Here is a 20408-nt window from a genome sequence, read left to right as displayed (position 1 = left end):
AGCTGGGAGGAAATGACACATTCAAGGACTTTGGCCAAGAAAGCAGGGGTCTCATTTATACAGCTTATACGCACAAAACGGGGCTGAAAATGTGCGTACGCCACTTTCCACGCAAAGGTTGTGATTTATAAAAAACAAACTTGACGGGACAATGTGCAGTCCTCCACGCAAACTCTGACCCTCCCGTAGGCCTACGCACATTTTGGAAACAGTTGGAATTGGCGACGCGGATTACCGTATTGTAGTCAGACTGCAGAAAGTAAATGCGGAAAGAACGATTACTCGTAATATTTATATATTTTGTTTTCCTCACACACGTTTTTTTCACTAAATTTCATCATTATCATGATGATTTAATCCAGCAGTATTATTTGAGCTTGTACTGAGTGATAATTGTTCCATAAACACCTTGTTCAATCTAACTCCAATTTTAAATCAAATTTCAGCGCTGTCTCACCATCATATTGTCCACTACCGGAGTGCAGGAGGGGGAAATTCCCGACTGCATGGAATGCAGATAACATCACATATCCTACCTTTAAATAACTGCAGAACGCAGTGTATAACTAAATATATGTATTTAATGTGCATATATCATCCATCATATGTCAAAAACTGGAAATACAGTCGTTAAGATCCCGCGCAATCGCTTCACTCTACGTCCTCATTATCAGTCCAGACTTAAATAGACTACTGTTCATAACAAAAAGCTTTTGTTTTCAAATTGTATCTCGACTCGCGGTATCACCCACACTGTTTTTTAAATTGGTGATCTACCACCAATATTTCAGAGTTTTCGGGCTCCACCGATAGGCTAACAGTGTCTGAGAAGTTGTCATGTGCCATGATTCACCGTAAAGAACAATTGCATGCCAGGGTCAGGATGAGATACTAGATTAGCATTCATGAGGTGCTTTGCATTGACCATTTGTTTAAAAATGGGCGTGTTCAGGGCGGGGTACAATGCTGCTTCACGTACGCATACTTGTGGGTAATCTGTGATTTATAAAGGGAACATTACGTACAGATGTGCGTACGCACGGTTTTCTAAATCTGAATTTTTGTGTGCGTACGCCATTTTAAGGCTTTTGGGCGTACGTACACTTTTAGTAAGAATCCCACGCACAGTTTTATAAATGAGACTTCAGAAGTTAGAAATAGGCCTGTAGTCAGTCAGTTAGTTAATTAGATTGATAACTTTATTAATCCTCAGTGGGGACATTTAGGGGCCTATAGGGGGTTTAATATTGGCCAAACAACCAAAACAATACCAGTATAATTACAGTTCTTTGACTCTATGGGTTAAATCAGAGCAAGAATAGTCAAAGTAGGGGGAACATATATTTAATAACATTGCAAATGAATGAAATCAATTACAAGGCAAACATGTTACAAAATGAAGGCTTTAAATCTTACCAACTCTACAATGATTATTGTAAATCAGAGAGAGAAAGCATGAGGTGAAGAAGGAGAAGGACAAGCCAGGCTTCAGGAAATTAAGAATCCACAGAACAATGCTTCACAATTCCTTTTACACCCAAGAAAAAACAATCAGACCACATCTTGACCCTTACTTATCAACATATGACTAGCAATGCGACAGTACGTTACACAATGAGGTGTGAGACCCATCAAACAGAGACTACCTCCAGAAACTCCAGATTTTAGCATATGAGAGATGGGGGCATGGTGACACCCAGCATTACAGGCCAAACCGAGTTACACCTAGGCCCTATTGGAACAGGTGTAATGGCGACAACTTTCAGCATAGTTGCTTCATGAAGACAATGGCTTTTGGTTCCAAGTAGACCAACCATCTTATCTTTGCAATCTCACATTGTAATCCACTTCAAAAACATTTTCTTAGGAGTGTAGTCAGTCTCTTTATCCAGGCTATGGTTCCTCTGGACGCGTAGAAAGCCATCCATTATTGGTCCTTCCTGTCCTTTTGCTGAATTTCAGCTTGGCAACCATGGAGAACCAGTAACCCTGATAAGGTGAGTGAGAGGCCCACCCACCAAAGTGCTGTATGGGTTTCTCCAAAGAGAAGTTTACCTAGGAAAGTCTGAATAAAACACATACACAGTGTAAGTTTTGTTCAAATGGCTGTCCTCTGCATTTAGTACACTGTGTGTTACTTACAGAAGAAATGAAGTTGGAGGCAGTAGTAGCAACAGTGGCCCTGGCTGAGGAAAAGGAGTGTCTGAGGGCCTTGGAAAAGAAGGTCCACATCACTGTGTTGCATATGAACAGAAAACCTCCACACAGCAGGTGTAGTGGGATATGAAGCTGGAACACAGAGCTGCATTGTTATTCACTCATGGTCATAATATACTTGAGGTAAAACATACAGATGTTTTACACACCATTCTCTCACACCCAGTTTCGTTTTTTGGTTTTGGTTTCTCAATTGAAAAAGGAATGAAGAAATGATTCCGATTCGGGTACCATGTACTTCACAGCCAATGGATTTTCCTTTTAAAATGAGAAAAACGAGTAAAAACTGAAAACAAAAAAACGTTTTTCATTGATGCTCGTGTAAATAGAAATCGGGAATTATAATACGGGTTTGGAATCCGTGTACTTTTGCGTTCATTCATTATTCTATTTTTGAAAGTGAAATGAAAAACAAAAAACAAGTGGTATTTGATTTTCCAAAAATCACTCACTAATTGAATGAAAAGTAGATAGTTTTTTAAATATAATTTAGGATAAATAAAAAAAATATTGACCCTTTTCATGTTTCTATGTATCAAATGCATATTTATTTGGATTCATAAAAAAAGGGAAAATGCAATAATGAGAGAACATCATTCAAATGAATTCTTAAGGATGGGCCACCTGGTCATGCTGTTGACCTGGAAAACCTAGGCAATGACCTGGCGGGTAATCTTTTTGAATTATCTGACGGGGTGATTTGAATGACTAGCATGGCTTCTCTTGAGGCATAAACTGATATAATTAGTGATATGTTGAGACGACATTTGACTCATGCTGACATTTCACAGCACCTTACAAACATTGGCGTGGGACGTGGGTGCTCAGAGATGAGTGTGCAAAGATTTTGTGATGGTCACAAACTCAAGCAGGGAAAATCTGATGCGCAGTTGGAAGTAGATGTGTCGACAGCAGTTGCCGAGGTAAATAATTGTCACATAAAAAACACATTGTCACATTTTTTCTGCCAAAATCACCAAAGTCTGGTTTGGTTTTGAAATGGAAAAATTAAAGAACGAAGGGTACACGGATTGTTTGGAAATTCTTCTCAATTCTGTGAAGATTTTTTGCACACAGCAGCCCCTTTTTTTCCACCAGCCTACTTCCACACCCTTTACGTTTTCAATTAAGTTTTTAATACAAATCCAATTAATGGTTAATCTCTGAAAATAGCCAGAAATCTTTACTAAACTCAATCTTTTTTAAACTTGTGTCAAAAGATCTCAAATATAGACCACATTATTAGGGTTCCGAACGGAAGACAATTTTAAAACTGCCGGTAGAGTCGTATTTCTGACCGGGCAGACATATAAAGGACATCTCTGGTTTTGGCAGAGTCTTGGGTCTCGGAAAATCACTTTTTGGATTGGACGTATAGTTTTGCGTGTAGGTTAACTTGTTTGAGGTGTGGATTCCAGCTAAATTCGTGCTTCTCTCTGCCCAGCTCATTAGCAATCACAGCTACGCCATCACCGTGGCAACCAAACAGACACGCACCGTGAAAGCAGAATTGGGTGACGTCTTGGAAACTGTTAAGAGTTGTATTTCTAACCGCACAGACACATAAAGGATAACAATGGTTTCGGCAGAGTCTTGGGTCTTGGAAAATATCCTTATTTTTTGGATTGGACGTGCAGTTTTGCGTCTAGGTTAACTTGTTTGAGGTGTGGATTCTAGCTACATTTCTCATAATCGAGCTAGCGTGATGGCTCTCCATAACTAATAACGGTTTGACTTTTTTTCCACAATCGACCAAATCAGCCAAAGAAGGTATGTAGCTACATTGAGCTTAAAGTGTACATAATCTAGCTAGATCGTTTTTATTTTTGCAAGTTTTAGAGAAATCTGCAAAAATCGAGGCGCGACTGTCATAACTGACCGTCACGAACAGCCAAACCAGGTCTGGGGTAAGTGTTTGCTGCAGCTGGCGTTAATCCTAAGAACAAAAGCTTCGTAACTGGAAAGTTTTTACTTCTAATTGACGATATTGAACACAGATGTAAAGTAACTTGTCTTTACTCTAAATATCTTCTCCGTTTTCAATTTGAAGTAATAGATATACTTATATAAGAAATCTTCCATTGCATACTCTCTCTCTTCACGAATTCGGTTATTTTTCTGTACAATAAAGATTAAGGAAACACGTTTTTTCGCTACTCCTCCTACATTTTTGGTCAAATCTTTTTCACAATTGCCAGACATGATCTTCAGACTGAGCCTCACAAAAGTTATCACTGGAATTTTAATTTTCAAAATCGTTTGTCCGGTACAGCCAATCAAAATCATCAACAAAGGAACCAAACAGGAAGTTGGGTAAAATCTCAGCAAATCTTTGAGGTATCAACACCAAACTTGGTATATCGGTGGAGGACACTACAACATGTTCCCATGTGAAAAATTGACTTAATATCTTAAAAAATGACTGATATAAAGCAAATCAAATTGATTGCCAACGCTAAAATAATGCTTTACACATCCACCGGTCTAAAACGGATACTGTGATACTATCACTAGTTCATATGAAGACTCTTGAGAATGTTTAGTATTCAAATCTGAAAAAAAGTTGAATGTAAGATGGTTTTAGTGAATATTTTAAATATACATGCTTGGCTAATTTCAGAGCTTTTTTGCTAAATCCTCTCTCCCTCTCCTGCCCGCGTATGATCCAAATCCTCACACACTCAGCCTTCCCTTGACACACGCGCGGGCTTGACAAGACGCACAAGCAACATTTCAGGACAGTGTGGGCTGACCAAGCCCCCACTCATTCCTTAGTCTCTAGCAAAGGCCTTGTGGATCTTGATGGTATTGCATTTCTGATTTTGTATGCAATGGTAAAAAGTTCTAAAATTCCTGAAACATTGATAGTATAGGCCATGAGTAACTACCACACCACAAATGACCCACCATTATCCATAGGTGGCGCTACGGCCACCCCCCAATTGTCCATTTTCAAAGTGATGCCATTTGCATCCCATTTGTCCCAAAATTCTGAAATTCATTACATATGCCTTATTTCTCATGAGGAACAAAAAAGCCTCTAGAACCTATAACGACCAGCCCCACAAATCTGAAAAATAGTTCAATGTAAGATGAAAAGTGGATTCATTGTGAATATTTAAAATATGTATGCTTGGCTAATTTCTAGAGCTTTTTCCCCAAATCCTGTCTGTAGTTTGTTTAGACAAACGTAGCCTTTTAAACCTCTAGGTTTAATTCTCTCTTTTAACCATTTAAAGTTGGAATTGCAACTTTAAAGCAAGTTGTTTGACTCAAAAACCATAACAGTACATGCCCCCAACAGTACCAAGCTCCCACCTTTACTCCTTAGTCTAGTAGCCATTTTAGACTAGTAGGCATTCTGTGGTTAGTTTGGCCACAGCTAATTCTACTGTAAAAAAAAAAACAGAAAGTCTTCAGAACTATAGAGTTGAATCAACCAAACACAGCTTGGTCATGTTATCATCTTCTTTGGCACATCTAAACTAAGGACTAGACTTTTAAGAAAGCATGACCGAAGCAATTTGGTTAGGGAGGGTTCCTCCATAAACAGTTGCCGACAAAGAATTTCAGACAATAACTTAAACATAGTCTTGCATTAAGAGCAGAGTCAACAAATTGAATAACTGTGCTAATGGTTGTTGAAACTCATTGCTCTGAGTTAGTGCATGTCAATTTAGGTAGAAGTCCATGTCTGGTGATATTTGACAACCTCAAACAGCACGAGTCTGCCACTGGGACTAATGAAAAGGCTCTTGTTTTGATTCGCAATGCAACTATGGGATGTTCTAGACCATTGGGGTGCCAAGCTGGGCCCAGTTGTACTGTTAGAAAGGCCAGTTACATTAAACATTATTGTTGTCAAATAGTTCTTATATCAAATAGTATATATATCTCTTGATAACATTTTATATTTGTATCTATTTTGTACACTAAATTGCCAAAGTATTTGCTCGGTTGCCTTTACACGCTCATGAACGTGAGTGACATCCCATTCTTAAACCATAGGATTTAATATGATATAGGCCCACCTTTTGCAGCTATAATAGCTTCAACCCGTCTACGAAGGCTTTCCACAAGGTTTAAGAGTTTTATGGACATGTTTTACCATTATTCCAGAAGTGTATTTGTGAATTTCAACACTGATGTCGAACAAGCGCCTGGCTCGCAGTCTCTGCTGTAATTCATCCCAAAGGTGTTGTATTGGGTTGAGGTCAGGCCACTCAAGTTCGTCCACACCAGACTGTTTATGGGCCCTGCTTTGTGCACTGATGCACAGTCATGTTAGAACAGGAAGGGGCCATCTCCAAACTGTTCCCACAAAGTTTTTGAGCATAAAATTGTTCAAAATGTTGGTGAATTATTATCGCTATATTGTATACAATATTAGTATATACAGTGTTTCCCCTATGTTGATTTTGTCGTGGTGGCCCGCCACGGCTAAATTTCTGCCGCCACGGTATCAGAAATAGGGCTGTACAAGACAGGCCGTCTATGCAGTGATTGTTAGAGTGCATGTCGGAGAATAGCAAGGACCCGTGCTTCACAGCGCAGTTGAGATTGCGTGTGTGCATCTTTGAGAACTGTAAGTCGTATAACTTATGTTTTCAGTTCATTAAACCCTGTTATTGTATTAGTCTACAGTTATTGCAAATTTAAGTTAACTGGTGATTTTCGTTGTTTGTATTCTTCCCCTGCTAGCATAATTGCATGCCTGTTGATTCGATAGCGATTGCTGCCCTTGCTCACGTTTGCATTTTAGGTGCATTATTATGCTGAAGTAGTTTTAATTAATAGTGGGTATATTGTTATTATTTGCTAAAGAATGCTTAGCCTATCAAGATCAAATGAAGCCGACAGTGTACATGCTTTCGAGTACCTTGATCGATAGGCTGGGCTACTGACCATTTACAATACATTTACAAGTGGTTACGTCAATTATTAGTTGGCAGCATATCTCTGCCAGTTAGAACATACTTTAAGTAGCCTAACTGTATTGCTTTACGGAAAATAGGACAAAAAAATATGCAATATTACATTTGTTATTAGACTATTACACTAACCTACTCCAAAATATAGGGTTAGAACTTTATTTCGGCCGAAGGGGAGGGGGGGGAGGGGTCGGACAGACCTGCCCCCACTGCTAAAAAAAATCCTAGGGGAAACACTGATATAATTATAACTATAGGCCTTAATGTAATTGTCGTCCTTACATTACATACACGTCCTTTACTAAAGTGTATCTTCCCTTTCATAAAGTTATTGTTGTAATCAAAGCTTTTAAAGAATGGATCTCTGCATGATGGGCCTGACCAGAGCACAGGTGGCCTGACAGAACACGCTTCAAAGTTGTCACTTTCAAAAGGGTGGCATTTTAACCCTGGTTGTCCAAAATGTCTAAAAGTTGGTACGCTTATATTGCTCATGGGGAGCAAAAGAGTATCAAGAACGTCGGCAGCATGGATATTTCTCTACAGTGACAATTTGTGAAGAATTTCAGAAAATGACTTAAAATCAGCCATTGATCCAATTGTCTTGAAATGTTGTGTACATGTATGAAATACGTGTCTGTGTCATGTCAATTTGGTAATGGTTTGCAATGTTAAGGAGGAACCCGCCATTGCTGCCTGCAGCTATATTTAGGGTTCCTCCGGTAGGAGGAAACCAATTGTTTTTGTTAGTATTCTTATTAGGGTTCCTCCGGAAGGAGGAAACCTATTGTTTTTGTTAGTATTCTTCTTATTAGGGTATTGTTTTTGTTAGTATTCTTATTATTATATTTCTCCGCTAAATGGCCCAATAGCTCCAAAAGTCCTGGAACCGATTTTTTCCAATTTGGCCCAATGATACAACAGGTCACTCATTACTCCCAGACGGCTAGTAACCCATGTACGCCCAAAGTCTATGTGATTTCCCCAGCGCCCCATTGCTCTAAAATGCCTGGAAATTGGTAAACATGCCTTATTTCTCATGGGGAACAAAAAAGCCTCAAGGACCCATATTGTCAGACTTATGAATTTTCTTGTACTGTCCACATTTGGTACAACCTTCAGAACCCTTCTCCTCATGAACCATAGATCAAATCGACTTGAAATGTGTTACATGTGTGTAGAATACATATCTTTACATCGGGTGACATGGAATAAGAAATGCAATACAAAATGGCTGAAAGGGGTGTAATTATGTAAATGTCCACATTGCCTCAATATCTTTGTGTCAATACATCTAATATAATTTGGACTTGGTATGTCAATATATGATTGAATTCAATTGAATTGCTCCACAGCGCATGCTCCAAATTCTCACAGGCTCATCCTGCTTCTTGACACCTTTCCCGCTTTGCGTTGTGTTGCACAGCATTTTCACCCCTTGTCCTGCACGTCGCATATTGAAAATGCTGTTCGATACAGCGCAAAGTGGGACAGGAGGTCACCGTACTTGACACACGCGTGAGCTTGGCGAGACACACACACATCCTTTTTAGAAATGGTGTGCTGACCAAGCCCCCACCCTTGGTCTTTAGCTCCTGTTTCATTTAGCTTCGAATCGCAGCTCGCCGTTACGAATATATATATTTTTTTTTTTCTGCGGCCGTTGTTGTTTTTTGCTAGAATCAATGATTGGGTTCGTGAAAGTACACTACTCTTGAATTATGGTGAAGGTTTGAGCACTTTGAGACCTTTAGATCATGAGTTTGGAGTGACGGAAAACCAAACTCGAAAAGTAGCTAGCTTTTTTCTGTCTGTGTAATTAGTGAATCATGTAGCATCTCGGCAAATTCATCAGAAAGGTAGAGGAGGGCAGCTTTTAGGAGAACAAGCGATTCCCCACAGACCTGTTGGCTCAGAATTTTGATTTGGGCCCTGAAAGTCAGTAATAAGCCTATGCGCCAGGGAGACTGCATAGGCTTAGACGGCAGCCATGTTTTGGTCGTGTTCATAAGTTAACCATTTTACAGTTTGGTCGACACCAAAAATTACGAGAAGGGCAGCCTTTAGGAGATGTTGGAATTGTGCTTTTAGCCACATGCTCAGATTATTTTTGTGCTTTGTGGAAAACTTGCAAGTGGAGTGAGACTGCGTCCCAGGGGTACATTGTTTTGACTTAGCCTCAGAGACAGACTCGGCTCGCTCACTGGCAGTGTGTAAACAATATTGTATAATAATAATTCTACTCCTAAAATGTCAGGGCAATCATTTTGATTGATGGTTTTTCAAACCTTATTGGCTTTGAAAAGACATCATTCTGAAGCATGTGCAATTTGACATTGAAATGTCGACCGTTTCTTAACCTTTGTCTCAAAGCTAACCAAAGGTAATACTCTGCCCTTTTTATTCATGAAATCTCAACAGTTGGTGTGTAGCAGACAGGAAAGAGAGACTGACTTGTAACCTTAAGCTTGTGAGTTCAAATTCCCATTCAGCCTATTGTTGTTGGCCAAACATGAAGTCATGTTGCTCTCTTGTTGTCCAACTCTTGACCTTCTACATTGTAATTTTTTTTGCCATTTTGCGGGGGAACCCCCATCGCTGCTTGCAGCTATATTTCTAATAATGTCTGGCCTACTTCCATACCCTTTACTTTTTCAATAATGTTTTTAAAAGAGTGATAGAAAATCGCTAATCTCTGAAAATAGCATGAAATCAACGCTAATCTCAATATTTTTTTCAAACTTGTGTCAAAAAATATAGACCAGATTATTTTAATAATGTCTGGCCTACTTCCACGCCCTTTACTTTTCCAATAATATTTTTTAAAGAATGATAGAAAATTGCTAATCTCTGAAAATAGCATGAAATACTTCCTAATCTTAATAATCTTTTCAAAATGTTACTGAAAAATCTCAAATATAAACCAGATTATTCTAATAATGCTTTGCCTGCTTCCACACCCTTTACTTAACGGTATCCTTACCAGATGCCCAAACCAACTTAACCTTTTCCTGCCAGACCATTCAAATATGGGTCGAAAAAGAGTGTCACGATACAAAAAATTCAGTAGTCGGTGCTGATACCAGTAAAATAACACAATTCTCGATGCCAATTTCGATACCATGGTAAAAAAAAGAGGATTTTCAAAGATTCCATGTACTTGAACTTGACACTTCGACCACAAGGAACATTGATTTATTTTGTATGATGCCAAATGTTAGCATCGGTGCTGCGCCTCTTCTGGAACCGCTCACCTTGAATTCTTTAAACAAATCTGGATGACGATCTTTCAGTTGCTTAGCTAAATTGGAAGTATTACCTCCCTTGATCTGAAGAACACGGTAGCATCTTCTGCATTGTGGCTTCTGCAGATTAATTATAACGCCACGGTCATCTGCAATGCATTGACCTGCAATGCATTAATTAATGTAACTAGAGAGGGTACAATTCAGTGGCAATTTTAGACCCTTTTTAGGAGTGCTCAAGCACCCTTAAATTTTATCTCTAAAAATATTAATATATATTTTTATATTGTTTATTATAAATTGATGCTGGTAGTTCATGAAGAAAGGGACATCCTTAGTTTTTTAATTCATTCAATATTTTGCATAATAATACACAAATGTATTAATTGTTATCCATTGAAATTAGGGATTTATATTAGCAAGGGGGTTTACGTTTAGCACTTTTGCAAGGCACTTTATTCATGTCACTGTCATTGGGGGCTGAGCACACCTAAAGGTCTGATCCTAGAATCGCCCCTGGTACAATTTCTGGGGAAATTGTGGGGTGTGCCTGCGTCGGTTGCAGATGGATCCGTTTTTTACTGTCATTTTTACAACTGATCTACAGCGACGCACCATAAGCTTGAGTTTAATACATTATTTAATGTGACATTACGTACTGTACATGCAAGTATGACTTAAATGTAAGATGCACCTTTCGATCAGTCCTCCAACACCACAACACGATACTTCCTGAGTTTAACAGCGCAACAACTCAAACACAGCCAGGGATACAGTAGCAACGCTAGTGCTAAATAAGTATTTAGCTGCTAGGCTCCATGATGCCGGGTAAGAAGGGCTAGTGAAACTGCTCACCAAAATAACGAAGGGGAACCCACTGTTCGTAGGAAGCTAGTAAAAAATAGCCTCAACTTTCCTGGACTTTTAGCAACGGTACTAATGCAGAAGGAATGCTGATATCGCTGTCTTACTAGAACGTCGATCTATGCGTTGTTGCTAACGTGTGCTGACATTGTGCACACCCAATAAATTCAAAATTTGTAGGTCGCACATGCGCGAGTGCTTGTAAAAAATGCTCGCACTGTCTCAAAAACTGGTCGCAAAATGCAACCATTTGGTCGCAGTCTGTAGCCCTGAGGGGCCTCCTCCAAACAGTCCAATCTCACCCGCACTACTCGCTTGGGTTTACCAGGTCTGTCCAGAGTCTTCAACCTGGATGCTGGTGTGACAATGTTGGACCTGGTCCCCAAGTGGACTTTGATCTCCTATGAAGGACCACACAGAGTTCCTGGTCCCTTCATGTCCATCTTCCTGGCTGTCCACTGATGCATTTGGTGGAAAGCATATTGGTCCAAATACACGTTGGTTATGCTGTCACAATAAAACCACAGGCTAGCTCCTGGTTGTAAATGCAGCTGTGTGACCATTGGTCAGAATTTAGTTTAGCACAACTTTAATGCTGTTTTCAGAAATTAGCAATGTATTTATTTTAAAAAAAGGTTGAAAAAGTAAAGGGTGAGGAAGTAGACCAGACAGAATAATCTGGTGTATATTTGACATTTTTCAGTACATTTCTGAAAAGGTTTTAAAGATTGGTCTTTGAGCAGTGGCTCAAATCTACCTGGGTCATGACCAAGGATGTCTCCTTGCCTGCATAGGGTGACTCGGACTGATTGTGGCCTAGGTCGAGGGCGTGTTTCCCCTGGGTGGCTGGCGGGTCTGTGTCCTGCGCCTACCATGGCTGCAGGTCCAGATGCTGCTTGTCTACCCCCCCCCACTCCCCATTGCATGTGTCTTTGTAAATGTTATTGGGCTTATGTGCTGAGGTTTTTGCCTGTTCCCACACTGTACTCCTCTAGGAGCATTGTCTGGGGGTTGCCTTTTTCTCTCCTCCTCTCTCCTCATGTTATGCTGTAACCTTTCTAGTTGGCGCCGAAAATGGCTGCCTCGGTAGGCTCTCCTGCCAAAGTAAATTCCTTGTCTGTGCAAACTTTCATGGCGAATAAACACCAATTATGATTATCGAGGATTTCATGCTATTTTGAGAGATGAGCAGTTTTTCTATCATTTAAAAAAAAGTTTTATTGAAAAAGTAAAGGGTATGGAAGTGGGTCAGACATTATTAGGATAATGTGGTGTATATCTGAGATATTTTGACAGAAGTTTGAAAAAGATATTGAGATTAGTGAAGATTTCATGCTATTTTCAGAGATTAGCGATTAATTGGAATTGTATTCAAAACATTATTGAAAAAGTAAAGGGTGTGGAAGTAGATCAAACATTATTATGATAATATGGTGTATATCTGAGATTTTTTGACATAATTTCGAAAAAGATATTGAGATTAGCGAGGATTTCATGCTATTTTTGAGGTTAGCGATTTTCTATAAAAAAAGAAAAAAAAACAAAAAAAAAAAAGTTTGAAAGTAAAGGCTGTGGAAGTGTACCAGACATTGTTGGAATACTCTGCTGTTTGTTTGAGGTTTTATATTCATAAAAATATTATAAAAGTCATAATTATTTTCAAATGTATGGGCAATTTTCACCCGGTCCCTAACTCGACGTTGCAAAGTAGCGTCTTCCGAATGAGAGACGAATGTGGAATATGAAAATAACTTCCCCTCACTCAAATCGGATAGGCTCTCAAGTGCAGCGCAACATAACTTATAATTTAATGACACATGAATAAAATAGCCTACTGACAGTTTCCTCAAAGCCTAAAACGAGGGAACCTAGGCTTAACATTTTACTTGCTTTGGTTCGCCAATCTACGCATAGCAATACGCTGGGAAGGCAGTGCACACATTCACGCGTAGGGGAGTGGAATTCTGGGGGGGAGTGAGATTTCGGCCCAACACCGGTTCTCAGGCTGTCGAAAGAGAAAGAACTGGATTGAGATTAGCACCGGCTCTGAACCAGCACCCAAAACGTGTCGGTGGAAAAGGGGTCCGTGTATTATGCGGCCAACGGATTTTCGTTTCACTCCCATTCATTTTGCACTCGATCGCAATCGCTCCCAGTGGAACTCTGGTGGAACTGCAACAAAATTCGGTCCAATGGGGCTTAATAGGGAGTAGGCAGGCTCTCCTTAAACAGGCTCTGGATGACACTCTGGAACCATGCTTCAGTGAGTCCGATGTAATCAAATTTTGCATCGAGGATCGATTGCTCTTTAGCAATTGTATCAGAGCCTGTCACAGCTCGTTTCCCGAATTTGGTTTTCTAATTTCAAAACAAAAATCCATTGGCCGCAAAGTTATGGAAGCAAATCATGACCAAAATTCAAATGAAAATGCATTTCCAGAAATGCTTTTTCATTTTAAGAATGTGGCTGCATTATTTGACTCATAAATAAAATTTGTAATCAATCATCCTATTTGCATTTTAATTTTCTTCTTTAAGACTGCTCATTCTTTCACTTAATTAAAATGAAAACGAGAAAGACATTTGAAATTTAATTTTCAAAACATGCCCCAGCAAATAGATACCAAAATTCAATTTGAAATGTAAAATTCGAAAATGAAAATGCATTTCCAGAAATGCGTTTTCATTTTAAGAACGTGGCTGCAAAATTGTGACCACAATTCAAATTCAATTCCAGAAATGCATTTTCGTTTTCGTGTTCTGCCCGCAAAGAACTGCCCATAATTCGAAAACGAAAATGCATTCTGAGCGGCCCAGCAGAGTGACGTCAGTAGCCTCTCTTCTTCAGCTCCCTGCTGACCGAGCTACCCGTCTTGTCCGGTAGGGGGCGGTGTGCACATACGCATTGCATTACAAAATTTGCCGGTAAATTGACTGAATTGCCGGGTCTTTAGAGGACGCATCACAGATCATGGCGCTCCCTCAAATTGTGCAGATACTTGTAAGGTATTTTCTTGAGGGATTTTATTGTGACAGGGGTGTGTGGTTCTGATGTTGGAAGAAAGTGAGTGGAGTGAAATGCTATGTGTGGGGGAGATACAGTAAAGTGTGCCCGAAGACCATGTTGGTCTCTAATGATAAATGCAACATAAACGAACCCAAACAGTCGGCTACTGATAGAATTAGCTGAGCTGGTAGAAACTAATAATATATCTGAGTCTGATGCCCGTGACCTAGTAGAACAAGTCACAGAGAGCTTGGCTGCATACTCTGCTGTCACAGACATAGACATATATATGTCTATGGTCACAGACGTACACATTAATGAGGTTGCCATAGTAAACCTCTCTTCAGTCCTGGAACGGCTGGATGCTGTGGAGCCTCGAATGGGACGGGGACGACCAACCATCCACATCCCGTTCGAGTCCATCGAAAACTATTTATTAAATGGTTTAAAAATAAAGGACAAAGCTGTTCGGCGTAGGCCACCAGACCATCCGTCGGAGGATGCAAAGCAACGGATTTATGGAGTTAGAAAGCTGACAAAAGTATCTGGATTTGAATATGAAAGATCTGAAATATTTGTGTGTCGAATTTCATAAAACTGAAATATTTGTATCCAAAAATACACATTTCAAAAATTCATATTGCAGAAATTCAGATTCTTGAAATTCAGATTGCAGGAATTCTGATTCTTGAAATTCAGATTCAGATTGCGGAAATTCAGATTTTGTCTGAAATAGGCCAAAGGTGAAACAGCTTGCTTTCACAGGGACAAGTAGACGATTTCAGAACGACCAAACTTTACCTCAGAACAAAAGCTCAGTTGCTCGATGGAGGAACAGTATGGAGCAAGTGCTTATGAAACTTGTAAAAACTTGTGTCTTGTCCTTTGCCTAAATCGGCAGTTACTGTTACCAAGTGAGTCAAGACAGACTCGGAGGGCGGCGGAGACCGATGGAAGACGTGGAACAACTGGCAAAGCTATAGACTATATATTTATGTTTCGTTGTTTTCTTTTCTGTGTTGGAGTTCTTTTAAGAGCTTGATGCCATCAACATCCAGCCTGATATAAAATCATTAACTTCAATTGTGCCTCTTAATTATAATACCCACACAGAAAATCCAGGTTGAATCAAGTCACGCTAGCTAGCTACTGTATTGCTAATAGCCAATTTTGGATGGTCAAGCATATTTTTCATTGTCTCCTTATTCCTATCAAAGTCAATGTTCAGCTTATAGGCTATGTTCATTTGCTAAGTGACATTTCATATCGGTTATGGATAGTGAAATATTTGCTTTCTGAGAGATCGGACATAGTATAGCCTAGTATTTAACAGCATATAAGGAGTTATCTATCAGAATATATCTGTAGTGCGGTCAGATGTGATTTGATTCATCGTCCACACATCGTCTGGAAGTCAGTTTCGATCAAATACCAACTATCTCCATACTACATCTTGCCGACGTATCTTCTACACATCGGGCCGACGTCGGCAAGACGTATGTGTGCTATCCCAGATGATCTGGGTCTTCTTCAAACAACTAGCAACTCAGTTTATTCTACTCGGTCACGGGCATCAGACTCAGATATATTATTAGTTTCTACCAGCTCAGGTAATTCTATCAGTGTCTGCACAATTTGAGGGAGCGCAATGCTCTGTGATGCGTCCTCTAAAGACCCAGCAATTCAGTCAATTTCCCGGCAAATTTTGTCATGTAATGCAATGCGTATGTGCACACCGCCCCCTACCGAACAAGATGGGTAGCTCGGTCAGCAGGGAGCTGAAGAAGAGAGGCTACTGACGTCACTCTGCCGCGCCGCTCAGAATGCATTTTCGTTTTCGAATTATGGGCAGTTCTTTGCAGGCAGAACACGAAAACGAAAAAGCATTTCTGGAAATGCATTTGAATTTGAATTGTGGTCACGATTTTGCAGCCATGTTCTTGAAAATGCATTTCTGAAAATGCATTTGAATTGTGGTCACGATTTTGCAGCCACGTTCTTAACCCTTGTGTTCTCCTCGGGTCATTCTGACCCATCAGTCATTGTGACCCACCTTCGTTTGCGACAATTTTACCACATACAAAAACAAAGTGAAGCATTTTCTTTTAACTGTTGGGCTGTCTCAGACCCCCCACATTGCGAAGGTTAAAAGAAAATTATTTTTATTTGCCTTTGTATTGGGTAAAATTGGGTAAACACAACAATGGTTCGTTATGAACCTTTTGGTCATGTGACCCGAAGGCAGCACAAGGGTTAAAATGAAAACGCACTTCTGGAAATGCATTTTCATTTTTGAATTTTAAATTTCAAATTGAATTTTGGTATCTACTTGCTGGGGCATATTTTGAAAATTAAATTTCAAATGTCTTTTTCGTTTTCATTTTAATTAAGTGAAAGAATGAGCAGTCTTAAAGAAGAAAATAAAAATGCAAATAGGATGATTGATTACTAATTTTATTTATGAGTCAAATAATGCAGCCACATTCTTAAAATGAAAAAGTCTGTGTATTTTGCGGCCAATGGATTTTCATTTTAAAATTAGAAACCAAAATCGGGAAACGAGCTGTTCCCCGATTACCATTTAGAAATAGGAAAACAAAAACGGAAAACGAAAAAACGACCCGTTATCTGATTTAATGTGCTTAAACATGGAAGTCGGGAAGTAATATAGTGTGTGGAAATCTTGACACAGCTTGACAGTCACATATTCAGGATGTCAGCAGAGGGCACATTGGAGAGCAGATGAACGATAAATGCCTCAATGCAAAATTTGATTACATCGGACTGAAGCATGTTTCCAGAGTCTCATCAGCCACCTCACAAAATAAAGAAGGTTCTACCAAAGCCTGTTTAAAATGTATATATATTAGACATATTATATTAAACATTCTGTGGTTCTACACCAAATTTGAATATTTTTCTAAGAAAGTCAGCGACCGGATATATTTTATAAATTATTTTAAAGTGAGTTTCTTTGACTTTTGGGGAAATGGGCCATTTAATGAATTTGAAACGTTTTTTTTTTTTATGTACAATGCAACCATATTCGGAACCCGTACGCATAATCCTCTGTTATAAAAAAAGCTTAGATTTCAAAGCATCACTAATATATGTATTATTACATTTACTGTCAAATAAAGTACCATTATTAATAAAAACATTTGGTCTTATTCTTACATATCACAATGTGCTTTGAACTCATTTCAATAATGGTACCGGTATTGCTTTACAGATCTTGTTGTATTCTCTATAAGTACAGTTTTAATTGAAGAAAGCTTTATATTCAAAAGGTTTACCAGACATCTCAATTATAACATCATTCACAAACACAATGCATAACTAAACACAAATCATACCAATCATAGCTTATTTAAACAATGATTTCCTATTGATTACAATGAACTTATTGTTCCATAACACTTACATTTTTTAAGATATACATTTTTAGGCTCAAAGTTAGGGTGCTTTCACACCTGACATGTTTGGTCCGTTTCAATCGGACCATGGTCCGTTTTCTCTGAAAGTACGGTTCGTTTGGAAAGGTGAGAACACGCATTCGAACTCTAGTGCGGACCAAACAACCGAACCATGGTCCCGCTAAAAAGATCGGACTCGGTCCGGTTCCAAGTGAACCATGGTTCGGTTCGCTTTAGGTGTGAACGTAATTGGACTTAATATTGACCTATTCCAGGAAGCAAACCAAAATGTAGTGCATTGTGGGTTGAAAAAGGAATTTACACTTGGCGGAGACAGCCGTTCATTAGCAGCGAAATTAGTTGAGGGAAAGTGGGGCAATGATGAAGTGAAGCAACGGCAAATATGGTCTGATGATCATATTGCAGAGATACTTGTGGAGACAGAGTAGCGAGGTATTTAAATGATTTATTGATATAGGCCTAGGTACTGAAATAAAGCGTCAATATTGCACAGTGGACCAATGTTGGTTGAAAGTTACAAATTTAGACAGCTAAAAGTGCGTGATGTTCTATGGAAAAGTGGTAGCTCGTCAGACGAAAACATATCATTCCCATGGTTTGATAACCTGGATATAATCCTGAGTAAAAGACCAACGAGCAACCCAAAAAACGTGGTCGTGCAACACCAAATAACAATTAAAGATAGTATTGCGATCGCAATACGCTGCTGTTGCTCCATTGTTGTTCGTGACAAGGAAGTGATTTTCCCTCACACATTTTCTGTCCAATAGATTAACAACCTGTATGACCGCGTGTCATAGCTTTTTTTAAATGTCAGGTTTTTTTTCAAACATTGGTTCGCTTAAAACAGGACCGTGTGAACACTAACCGGACCTAATGAAAAATGCAACAAAGTAGCAACTCATCCACTGATTCGGACCAAGCAAACGGACTAATAGGTGTGAAAGCACCCTTAATAGGCTCTGAAATTTTTAAGGTCCAATTTTTTAGGGGGCTCAAATTTGAGCAACCTGAATTTCCGAGTCTTGAATTTTTGGGTCAGATTTTTTTTCTTTCATTCAAATGTATATTCAGATATGAATTTCGGTGTTGTTTAGATTTCAATATTAAGTATTCAATGCCTTTTTAAAATTCAAAACATGATGTCACTGATTTGCTTTCGTACAAATGGCAGCGCGCCCTCTGCTGACATCCTGAATATGTGGACCAGAATGACTCAAGCTAGTGGGAGCAACTTCCGGGTCACTACACAAAAATCTATGCAAAATTGAGAAATAATATTTCCATACACTATTTTACTTCCCGATTTTCATGTTTAAGCACATCAAAGAAAATCAGATAACGGGTTGTTTTCCTATTTCTAAATGGTAATCGGGGAACACCTTGTTTCCCGATTTTGGTTTTCTAATGTTAAAACGAAAATCCATTGGCCTCAAAGTACACGGACCCATTTCTGGAAATGCATTTTCATTTCAATTTTGGTCACGATTTGCTTCCATACAAAGTAGGCAACACAGACCAAGAGTGGTATCAATGCGCGTTACAGTGGGTTTGTGGGAGAGGCGGGAGGGGGTGGGATATTTGGTTTGAATCGTGTCAAACAAACTAAAATAGCTAGCTTCATAAAATGTGCCTAACCCAGCATGGTTAATCTGTCTCCGTTTTCAGAGTTTCACATCTTTAACGGCGTGGCAACATGCCACACTGTCGACCCTGATCAGAACTCTCAGAAACTCAGCAGAAACACGTTTTGAACACTCGTTACTGAATTATTATGCTTACAAACGTTAAAACATGTTAACATGTCAACTCACATGTCTAAAGCTTTCAAATGTGTATTACTAGCTTGCAAATTTGTATTGCCAGTTTGCAAATCTGTTCTTTCTACATTATGGGGATTCAAATTGTGTCTTTCAAAGTTTCAGAGTTCTGACACGAGTTCTGAAAAGCTCCCCCAATATTCTTCTCCGTCAGTTGAACGAAGTAGTAAATGATCTCACCCTTTCACAGAGAGTTGTGTCACTCTGATTAGGCCAATTTTTCACTCCTGTTTCACATATCTCTCTGAGGTAATCTGCCCCAAGGGATAGCTTTGCTGATGAGGAGGCAAAGGCACCAAGGAAGCCAGCCAGTAATGCGTAGAATGTTCCTGAGGTCATGTTTAGAGATGTAGAGTAAGTAATATTCCAATCGGTGCTTGTGTCTGACCTCTGCTCTCTCATAACCCAAAGCCTACAGCCCGATTACAGCATGAATTCTCCACATGAATCATATCAAGTATTTCCAGTCGTTCTACCTCCCATGCAGGTATGGATTCGTTACATGATGAAGGTACACTACAGCGGGCAGTTAATGATGACGAACTCAGTGCTCGTAGGCAATGGCGTCTGTCTTTTCCGGTTTTGCAAAGTTGCCTTCAAAATAAGAGCGTAGCCTAAAATGTGCCAGAATATGAATTTGGATGGCATGCCACTAATAAGTTGTAAGTTATCGTGATAAAAATTTGTAGAATGTTATAAAAAAGACATTTCAGACTGGTTATTTAAACTAGCGATATGTAAAATAAGACACTTGGCATTTCCAAAGTGGGGGTAGGTGGGGAGACGACCTTCTTTAACATCTACACAGGTGTGGGAGACCCATGTTGGGTGCACATGTGTACTATTTTCAGTGTCACTGTCCTGAAGGTCCAAAACTGTTGTTTTTT

At 39.3% G+C, this 20408-nt stretch overlaps 1 protein-coding gene across 1 annotated transcript; it reads right to left on the bottom strand.

The window, feature by feature from the left end:
* Positions 1-1177: 1177 nt before the first annotated feature.
* On the bottom strand, positions 1178-20073 carry LOC146300586 (transmembrane protein 42-like). Its single transcript, XM_084703916.1, has 3 exons — positions 19702-20073; positions 2143-2289; positions 1178-2065 (listed from the first exon to the last, which is right to left on the bottom strand). The coding sequence occupies exons 1-3, from the start codon at positions 19921-19923 to the stop codon at positions 1928-1930; spliced, it is 507 nt and encodes a 168-aa protein (XP_084560042.1). The 5' UTR covers positions 19924-20073; the 3' UTR covers positions 1178-1927.
* Between the last annotated feature and the right edge of the window lie 335 nt (positions 20074-20408).

This window comes from Hypomesus nipponensis, chromosome 2 (genome assembly GCF_054491055.1).
Source record: "Hypomesus nipponensis isolate SF chromosome 2, ASM5449105v1, whole genome shotgun sequence".
Classification (NCBI taxonomy): Eukaryota; Metazoa; Chordata; class Actinopteri; order Osmeriformes; family Osmeridae; genus Hypomesus; species Hypomesus nipponensis.
This window is presented reverse-complemented; position numbering and strand designations above follow the sequence as displayed.